The 9,403-nt window shown below is 61.6% G+C and overlaps 1 protein-coding gene across 1 annotated transcript; it reads left to right on the top strand.

The window, feature by feature from the left end:
• The first annotated feature begins 1,517 nt into the window (after positions 1-1,517).
• On the top strand, positions 1,518-7,909 carry LOC120392154 (keratin, type I cytoskeletal 19-like). Its single transcript, XM_039516702.1, has 9 exons — positions 1,518-1,778; positions 2,159-2,287; positions 3,020-3,102; positions 4,040-4,196; positions 5,323-5,484; positions 5,763-5,888; positions 6,108-6,328; positions 7,096-7,133; positions 7,726-7,909. The coding sequence occupies exons 1-9, from the start codon at positions 1,518-1,520 to the stop codon at positions 7,833-7,835; spliced, it is 1,287 nt and encodes a 428-aa protein (XP_039372636.1). The 3' UTR covers positions 7,836-7,909.
• Positions 7,910-9,403: the final 1,494 nt, after the last annotated feature.

Raw genomic sequence — 9,403 nt, 5'->3', positions numbered from 1 at the left:
ACTGCCCCTATCTGTGCCTCAGTTTCCCCATCTGTAAAATAAAGATACTGGCTCTGTAAAGTGCTTTGATGAAAAGGGCTAGAGACAAGCGAGGGGTTGTGGGTACCTGGGTAACGCTGGGATAATTAGCAGCGCTCGGGGGCCTAAGCCAGCTTTGGGCTTCCTGCTGTTTCTCTTCCGCAGCTCAGACACGGCCTCCAGGCTCAAACGTTCTCACTAACCAGCTCTTCTTCCCCAGCATTCGCTCTGTCACCTCCTCTCTCCCACGCGCCCGGCCTCGAGGCCCCACTGGCTGGATTCTTCACACACAGCACTGATTTGATCACGCTAACGACCCAGAAAGGGGGATCTGAGCGCTGGGGAGTCGCATGTCCTGCGCTCTGCAAGGCGCGCAGCTGCTCTGGTGTAAGAGCCTGCACAGAGTTTTAACCCAGCTCGTGGCTCTAATTCTAAGAGGCTGCGCTTCTGGCTATTGGGTCTTTAGCTGGAAGAGCGTGAGGCAGGCCCCAGGAGCCGGGTGGTGCGATGCAGCCGTTCCGAATGCCTGAGGGGCTTATCCCGCACCCGCAAGGTAGCGATTCACAAACAAGTGCTGAGGCTGGGAGGCGTTAGCTGGGGCAGGGAATTAATGGCAAAGCAGCTGTGCTCCTGGAAGGACCCCAACAGCCTCACCCGAAGCGGAATCGCAGTCTGGTGTCTGTATTTGCTATTCCCAGGATGGAGCGTGCCGGACACTCAGTAGCGTCTCCTCTTTATTCAAGGGCACCTTTCCAAATGGGTCTCGCACAGTGTGCTGGCCACGCGTCCCATTGCACGCAGGGACGTGAGTGTGGGCGTTCTGAGCGCACGGCACTAGCTACGTGTGCAATAGCGGGATCGGTGCCACGTGAGCTGTCCTGCTCTCCAGCCTGTGTTCCTGCCAGAGAGGGGCCCAGGCGCTGGCTGCCGAGGAGGCCGCTGCTCAGGGGGGCTGGGGCAACCTGAGCGTCAGCTGGGCCATGGTCACCTCCTGAGAGCGCTCAGCCATGGCGTTTGTGCCATCCGTGCGTCCCGGGCAGATGACTCCAAACGTCACGCAGCCGGCAGCGGGTCTCAGGGATGCTTTGCCTGGCACCCAGAACACTGGGTGTCCTTTGGGATGCATCCAGGCGTTCTGTGCCCACTTTCCTTGGCACGCTGCAGGGACTGGAGCATGCTCTGTAAACACGCAGGGCCAGATTCTGTTCCCCGTCAGCCAGCGGCACAGCTGGGGCTGACAGATCAGAATCCAGGCCCGGCCGCCCTCTTGTTGTAAAGCAAGTTTGGCTGAAAACAGAAGAAAACAAGTCAACAGCTGTCTGTGTTCCAGCTGGTGACAGTGCAAACGCTGCTGCCTGGGCAATAGGGGAGAGGTCAGGTGCATTGCCTCAGCCCCTCCACTCCCTATATAAGGGAACTCCCTGGGGATTCGGTGCAGCCTGACTCCTTGTCACTCTGCACAGGGAGGGATTTGGGCTGCGAGGTGCCTTCAGCCGACCATGGCCAGTTTCTCCCGCTCTGGGGTTACTCTGGGGCCCAGGCTGAGCTGGGTCCGCATGGTGGGGCTGCAGGGGGGTGTTCTGGGAGGGCTCAGTGTCTGCGGAGGGGCTGGGAGCACCAGCAGCCGCCTGTTTTCCGGCAATGCCAGTATAGTCGGGCCTGGGCTGGGAGGAGGTGCCAGGGAAACAGGCCTCCTCAGCATGAATGCGAAGGACACCATGCAGGACCTGAACGACCGCCTGGCTGCCTACCTGGAGACGGTGAGTGCGCTCGAGGGACTCGAGGGGCTGGGAGGCAGCCTCACGGCTCAGCAGGAGAGCAAGTGAAACCCAGCGGGCAGCAAAGCTCTAGGCTCGTGAATTCTTCCTGGTAACCCTGTTTGGTATGGCAGTAACGAGGGGCCCCGTGGTGCTGGGGGCTGGCCGAACACAGGGCAGCCGACACACGCCCCAGTGGGTTATACAAATACCAGTGAAGTGCAGAGCTGAGTTCTGGAGAGTGCTCAAGCCACGTGGGTGCAGAAATCTCTCTTGCTAGGCTGCCCATCACCATAGTCTCTAGGCCCCCTGGCCCTGACAGGTGAGGAGCCTTTTCCATCACCATCCGCTTGGGTCTTCACCTGCCTTCAATGCCCTGCCAGGTGTGGTCTCTTGAGGACGCCAACGGGCAGCTGGAGCGGCAGATCCGGGAAGTCTATGCAAAGAGAGCGCTAGCTGGATGCCAGGACCTGAGTGGCTACTTCAGCACCATTGCAGAGCTCAGATCACAGGTACTGGGACTCCGAGTCCTTCCCCTAAGGGGGGAGACCTGGCATGGACTCATGGCTCCATTTCCCCCCTGCCTCCAGGAACTGCCCCGTGTTGTTACAGGGGCTGGATTTCAGGGGCTGCCCTGTGGGGGCTTGGTCAGCCTTCCTTTAAAGCCCACAAGCCCTTGTAATTAGGAAGCTAATCTTCCCATTGTGACTCTGGTGTGGCTGGTGCCGAGACACCAGCCTGAGCCGTGTTTGGCCTCAGCCAATAGCTCTGAGTGGCGTGAACTGTTGCTGTTCATCTCAGGGGGGTGTTGACTCTGAACCCTAATAATGGTAATTCAATGATCAGCAGCATTCACTATTTCTCTGCTGAAATAGGGACCAACATTTTGTACCAGTGTGAAAAATGAATGCAGCTCAGCAATGGGAAGCAGGAGCGTTCAGATTGTCTGAATCCTTCCCTGAGAGGGGTGTGTGTGGGTGAGGGGTTGTGATGGCAGATGGTAATTTCTCCTCATTCTGATTCCCATCATGCTCATATTTCCACTTCAACTGCAATGGGATTTTAAGAGCCACTATTCTGAGATCTGCTGGGGCTGACAACCCGCCCTGCAGCATTATACACCTGAGAGCTGGCGTGTGGCACACATAACAGCAGGGGGTAGCCAACAGCCCACTGACCTGTAACTGACCTACCCGACTGTCATCCAGTAAAGCAACAGCAGCATCTGTTCCCTCCTTCTGCAGGTCCAGGCAGCGTCAACGAGCAATGCCCAGCTGATCCTGCAGATTGATAATGCCACCCTAGCTGCTGACGACTTCAGAGTGAAGTAAGGGATCGTCACTGGGCACCCTTCCTCCTCCTCCTCCTTGGCCTTTTTCTTTAAGGACAAAACTTTCAGAGCAGCCTCTGAAATGGCCCCAGTGACTTTTGCAAGCACGTCCTCCGCAGGCGTGAGACAGGCATTTGCACATGCAAAGGAGCTCGGTGCACTGGCAGATGTTATTTATTTAGGGTTGCTACCCGTCCGGGTTTTGGTTTCTGGGCCCAGGTACCATTTAGGGTTGCCAGGTTCTTGGTTTTCGACTGGAAAGTCTGGTCAAAAAGGGGACCTTGGCAACCCGAAATGGCACCTGACCAAAAGCCTGGTTACCTGGGGCAGGGAGAGGAGCCAGGTTATCAACCCCACCAGCCCCTGCTCTGCCAGGGCTGCCTCCTACCTGCAGGCAGGGTCCTGGAGATGATCCAGTAAGTGACGGGGGACGAGCAAGCGAGGGGGGTGGGACCTTGGGGGGAAAGGCGGAAAAGGGGTGGAGCCTCCAGGGAAGAGGTGGAGTGGGGGTGGGGCCATGAGAGACGAGGTGGGGCCGGGGTGTGGGGCCTTGGGGGTCTGGTTACCAGCAACCCTCTATTTATTATGATTTGTTTTGTGCTAGTGTCTAGAGGGCTGAGTGCGGGCGGCGGCCGCATGGTGCTGGGAGCTGTACACGTGCTCCCTGCCCCAACGGGCTCACGATCATGACAGCTGCTTTGAAACCCCAGCTGAGGTGAATGTTTTCCCGGCTGCAGCCGCCCATGCTCTCTGCTCAGCCCCAGGGGCTGGCTGACGGCGTCGGTGTGAGGGTCCCAGAGCAGGGGCCATCGGGTCGGCAGCACCCCTAGGACAAACCTGGCCGGGTTTCCATGCTCAGCCAGCAGGGGCCCAGCGGGAGTCCAGGACCCACGGAGCGGTGGCTGGGTCACTGAGACGCAGCCTCTCCATAAAGGTTTGAGTCGGAGCTGGCCATCCGGCGGGGCGGGGAGAGCGACGTCGCCGGCTTGCGCAAGGTCCTGGACGAGCTGACCCTGAGCAGAGCCAGCCTGCAGGAGGAGCTGGAAAGCCTGCAGGAGGAGCAGGCTCAACTCCAGAAGAACCATGGGGAGGTGCGGTCACTGCGAGGGCCAGACAGGGTCACTCGGGGGCCTACAACAGGAAACCTGAGAAGCTGTGTGTGATTCAGTAACAATTCCCCTCACTCCCCACACCCAGCTCCGCAAACGCACCTCAATCCCCACCCGCAGCCCCTGTTAGCCCAGGCCTGGCCTCCTCCAACACCCAGCTCCGCAAACGCACCTCAATCCCCACCCGCAGCCCCTGTTAGCCCAGGCCTGGCCTCCTCCAACACCCAGCTCTGCAAACGCACCTCAATCCCCACCCGCAGCCCCTCTGTTAGCCCAGGCCTGGCCTCCGCCAACACCCAGCTCCGCAAACGCACCTCAATCCCCACCCGCAGCCCCTGTTAGCCCAGGCCTGGCCTCCTGCAACACCCAGCTCTGCAAACGCACCTCAATCCCCACCCGCAGCCCCTGTTAGCCCAGGCCTGGCCTCCGCCAACACCCAGCTCTGCAAACGCACCCCAATCCCCACCCGCAGCCCCTGTTAGCCCAGGCCTGGCCTCCTCCAACACCCAGCTCTGCAAACGCACCTCAATCCCCACCCGCAGCCCCTCTGTTAGCCCAGGCCTGGCCTCCTGCAACACCCAGCTCTGCAAACGCACCTCAATCCCCACCCGCAGCCCCTCTGTTAGCCCAGGCCTGGCCTCCTCCAACACCCAGCTCTGCAAACGCACCTCAATCCCCACCCTCAGCCCCTCTGTTAGCCCAGGCCTGGCCTCCTGCAACACCCAGCTCCGCAAACGCACCTCAATCCCCACCCGCAGCCCCTCTGTTAGCCCAGCCCTGGCCTCCTGCAACACCCAGCTCTGCAAACGCACCTCAATCCCGACCTGCAGCCCCTCTATTAGCCCAGGCCTGGCCTCCTCCAACACCCAGCTCTCCTCAATCCCCACCCGCAGCCCCTTCTCCTGTTCCAGCCCTGGGCCTCTCACATACCCAGCTTGCTCTGCCAATCCTGCCACATGGGATGTTGCATCCATGACCTGGACAAACATCCTCTGGGGATTAACTAAACTCCTTCCTTTCCCTTCCCTTGGCTAAGTCACCCCACCCCACCCCACCGCCCAGCCTCCTGCTCCTTCTCACAGGGACTGGTTCCCGTTACATCCTGCAGGAAACGGCTGCTCTCCGAGGTCACCTGGGAGGCTCAGTCAGTGTGGAAGTGGATTCTGCTCCCGGTGTCGACCTGGTGAAAACCCTGGCAGAGATCCGGGACCAATATGAGGACGTCATTGAGAGGCACCACAGAGAGGCTGCGGCCTGGCACAAGGAGCAGGTAGGGGCCTCTCAGCAACAAGCCACAAGCTGGTCTGTGCCTGCCCTGTGGCGGATGGTTTGCTCTGCTACTGCTCATCTCTGGCCCGTGGTCCCGTTCCTGCGCATCGCGGGAGGTTTGGTGGTGGGTGGCTGCACTGACCCGGGTCACACACCCCCACGGTCCAGGTGTCTCTCTCCATCCCATGCCAGAGAGGATGCAAAATACCCCCTGAGCCATGGGATGGCACCTGCCATTGCTAGTGCCCCCGGCCCCTGAGGCTCTTCTCTTCTGTGCAGTGTGAGACGGTCACCCAGGAGGTGGCCACCAGCGCGGAGGCCGTCCAGGGAGCCAGGACGAAGATCACGGAGCTCAGGCGCGTAGTCCAGGGCCTGGAGATTGAGCTGCAGTCACTCCACAGCATGGTGGGTACACAGGCCTCTCGCCATCAGAGCGGCTGTAGAACGGTGCCGCGAAAAATGTTCCTTTCGGGTCGGCCTGAGACGCTCCCCCTCCCGCCCCCAATTGTTCGGCCGAACCGGAAAATCGGTTATTGGCCTCGCTCTGAGCCAGCCAGGGTGTCGCTCCCCTGCGTGCACCTGGGATGGCGTCTGCAGCTGGGCTCATCCTGCCTCTGCTTTCAGAAAGAGGCTCTCGAGGGCACCCTGGCTGAGACCCAGGCTGGCTATGGGGGCGAGCTGGCGCGGCTGCGGGAGCGCGGCGCAAGGAAGGAGGCCGAGCTGGTGCAGCTGAGAACTGACGCCCAGCGCCAGGCTGAGGAGCACCAGCAGCTGCTGGATCTGAAGACCAGGCTGGAGATGGAAATTGCCACCTACCGGCGCCTGCTGGAGGGTGACGATGTCAGGTCAGGGATACGCAGCTCTGAGTTCCAGGGGCCTCAGGCTTGGGCGGGCGGAGACCCTCAGACGGGCAGTACTCGCTGTACGGGTAGTGTGGTCTGGGGCAGGAGCCAGGGGGATGGGAGTCAGGACTCCTGGGTTCTATTCCCAGCCGTGACTCACTGTGTGACTCTAGGCAAATCCCTCCCCCTCTCTGTGCCTCAGTCTCCCCAGCTTTAAAATGGGGCTAGTGATACTGACACCCCCCCGTCACGTTATTAATGAGGGCGAACTTGGCAAAACGCCTCTCTTAGAGCACCCCCTAGTGGCCACTGATGAGCACAATGGCAGCCTGGAACTTGAGGAGGAAAGTGAAGAACCCGTGAAGGGTGGGGATTGGTCAGGGGAGTCTCAGAGAAGGGCCAGGCCCAGACCACTAGGCCACACTACCTCAGTGCTGAGGACAGCCCCGTGCAGGGGTCTCCCCCCTCCCTTCTGTTCTGGGTATTGGCCCCATTCCCTGTATCTCCAGCAGCCATGAGATGGGGTCCCTGGTGTCTGGCTCAGTGCTGGCAAGCGAGAGCAGGGCCCATATGCAGGTGCCTGGACCTTCCCTTTGCTGCAGAAAAGGGGACGCTGCAGCATTCTGGGAGAATCACAAGGGATTGGGGGGCTGGAGGGGCAGGGGCTGGCCAGGGTCCCGAGGAGGGAGAGGCTGAGCCCAGGAGGGGCCTTTGGTGGCTTCGGGTTGCTGCTCCCTGCTCAGCTGGGTGCCTGTCCTTTCTCTCTGCAGATCTGACGCCAAGTCCCCTGGGAGACAGACACCCCCAGGTGAGTGGAGGAGGGAGAAGGGCGGCAGCGTCCCAGGGGCTGTGCCCTCCCGGGGATCACCCTGCCCCTCCCCTCTCTTTATTCTGCCGGTTAAATACAGAGTTTGGTGCTGGGGGGGGGAGGGGGGCTGGCTCTTGGGGACGGAGCCCCCTGGGTGTCACAGAGCAGGTGCAGCCCAGCCACGGCCTCTCCTTTGCCTCTGGGACGTGCCGCACGTGTGACCGCCAGGGCAGTGGGGCACCCGGACTCTGCGGCCCAGCCAGGCTCAGCCTCTCTGCAGGGGCTGCAGCCAGAGCCCAGTGGTGGTGCTGGCCCTGGGAAGCTGCCCACTGAGGGCAGCACCGAGCCCGTGGCCCGAACACACTGTTCAGTCACTGCTGACCTGGGCCAGACGGGAACTCGGAGGCTGACTAACCGCGGTGGGCAGGGGTCACAGCATGGCATGTCCCTGTGCCCCCTGCAGTGGGGCTGGGGTTCTCCCCACCGCTGCTGGGCATTCACGGGGTGCCTGGCACCGTGAGCGGGTGATTCTCTGCCCACCCCCGCCGCACAGTTAATTCCCCAGCCCAATCTCCTGTTTTCCTTCTCCCAGAGGCTGTTAACAGCTCCCCCACCTCCAGGAGGGTGAAGACCGTGATCGAGAAGCTGCTGGACGGCAGGGGGGTGTCTTCCCACCCGGAGGCGGTGGAGCAGCCCCTCTGAGGCATGCTGGGATTGGGGAAGAAAGGGGGATCCCTCCCCACCAATCGGCTCCAGCTGCCCCTGCCCCACTGATTTTGCGCTTGGTTTTCTGTGGCTTTGGGTTCCAATAAAGCAAGTGGCGCAGCGCGGGCTCAGGACGGGGCTGTTGTGTGGGGCTCTCTGGGGTGGGAGACCCAGCGATCTCACGGCATGTGTGAGCCAAGGCAGGATTCCAACCCAGCGTGAGGGCACCCCCGCCCCCCGCACAGCCTCACCAGCCCCCTGCCCTGCCCCACCAACCTCCCCCTGCCCCACCAGCCCCTCCACTCTGTGGCCTCACATCCGTGGCAGACCATAAACACTGGCTGGTGCTCTGCAGCACTGAACGGTGCGGTCCCAGCCCCGGAGGAGGGAGAACGTTAATGCAGGAGACAGGCCCCCTTTAGCTGCTGGTGCCTTTCGGAGGCACTGGGCTCCCGTCCCCTCTGGAGCTGCAGCCAGACGGCAGCTAGTGATTAGCCTCCTTGAGCCTGGTACAACTGCCCCCAAGGAGAGCTCCCTATGGCAGGTCCCAGAACTCCAGGAGAGAGAGACCCGCAGTCCTGCCTGCAGGCACTAGGGGGCAGCAGCGGCTAGTTCATCCCTCACTCCCTGGTCCATGAGCTCTGAGCTGAGCCCCAGGGAGGGGAGCTGGGTCCCTCGCTGGGGTCTCTGGGCCTGGGGTGGGCCCTGCCCCCTGCCCTCGCCCTGGGCGGGAAGGTGCAGCCGGACCGTTAGCTGCTGCAAACAGAGGCCCCTGGGCCCCCCACGGTGCTGAGATCCAGTCAGAGCCGGCTGGGAGAGGGAGCATGGGGCGTGGGGAGCTCCCGGTGAACAAGCCCCAGTCACCGAAGGATGGGTCAGATTTAGCCTCCCGCCCCCTTTCTTCCTGTCTGCAAGGGGGGAGGTGGGCGTTTCAATAACAAGGGAGCACAGATCCGACCCTGCTGTCCTGGCCAGGGCGTCCAGGCCTGGGCGCTAGCCTGTGGGGCACAACCCTGCCTTGGCAGAGGCCAAACGGAGCTTTTCCATCCCTCTGTGCCATGGCTCTGCTGCTCATTCACCCGCCCTGGCGCCCCTTGGTCCCTGAGCAGTTTGGGTGACACTGATGCCTTTGGCCCGGCAGATACACCCCAAATCCTGCCCAGGGCGTTTGATTCACATTTCCCTGGCACACGTTTTTGCTCAGGCTAAAAGCCGCTACAGCAAATGCCCTGGCTTTGTGTCCCAGGCATGGCCACTGGGTGTCAGCACAGACCAGCCCTTGGGCACAGCGACCCAAGTGGCCTACCTGGAAGAGTCCCAGCTCCAAGCACCTGTACATCCTGGGAGGAGACAATCCGAGAGTCACCTCTTTTCTGCCCCCCACCTGGCCGGAGCGGAAGGCCCATTCCCCTCTGGTTGTTGCTCGGGCAGCGACAGCGAATGCAGGGTGCACCCAGGCGCGCTGGGTCAGAGTCACGTCAGCTGCACATTCAGCGGCAGAACCCCCGGGTTTGGCTATCGCTCCCTGGTGGCTGCTGTCCCCCCACCCACTGCCTGTGGGGGAG

The sequence above is a fragment of the Mauremys reevesii genome, linkage group 27, assembly GCF_016161935.1.
Source record: "Mauremys reevesii isolate NIE-2019 linkage group 27, ASM1616193v1, whole genome shotgun sequence".
Lineage (NCBI taxonomy): Eukaryota > Metazoa > Chordata > Testudines > Geoemydidae > Mauremys > Mauremys reevesii.
This window is presented reverse-complemented; position numbering and strand designations above follow the sequence as displayed.

Coding starts and splice junctions, on each gene's coding strand:
- LOC120392154 (XM_039516702.1), top strand. CDS start 1,518: ATGGCCAGTTTCTCCCGCTCTGGGGTTACTCTGGGGCCCAGGCTGAGC. Junction 3,103..4,039: donor GCTGACGACTTCAGAGTGAA/GTAAGGGATCGT, acceptor CTCTCCATAAAG/GTTTGAGTCGGAGCTGGCCA. Junction 5,889..6,107: donor TGCAGTCACTCCACAGCATG/GTGGGTACACAG, acceptor CTCTGCTTTCAG/AAAGAGGCTCTCGAGGGCAC.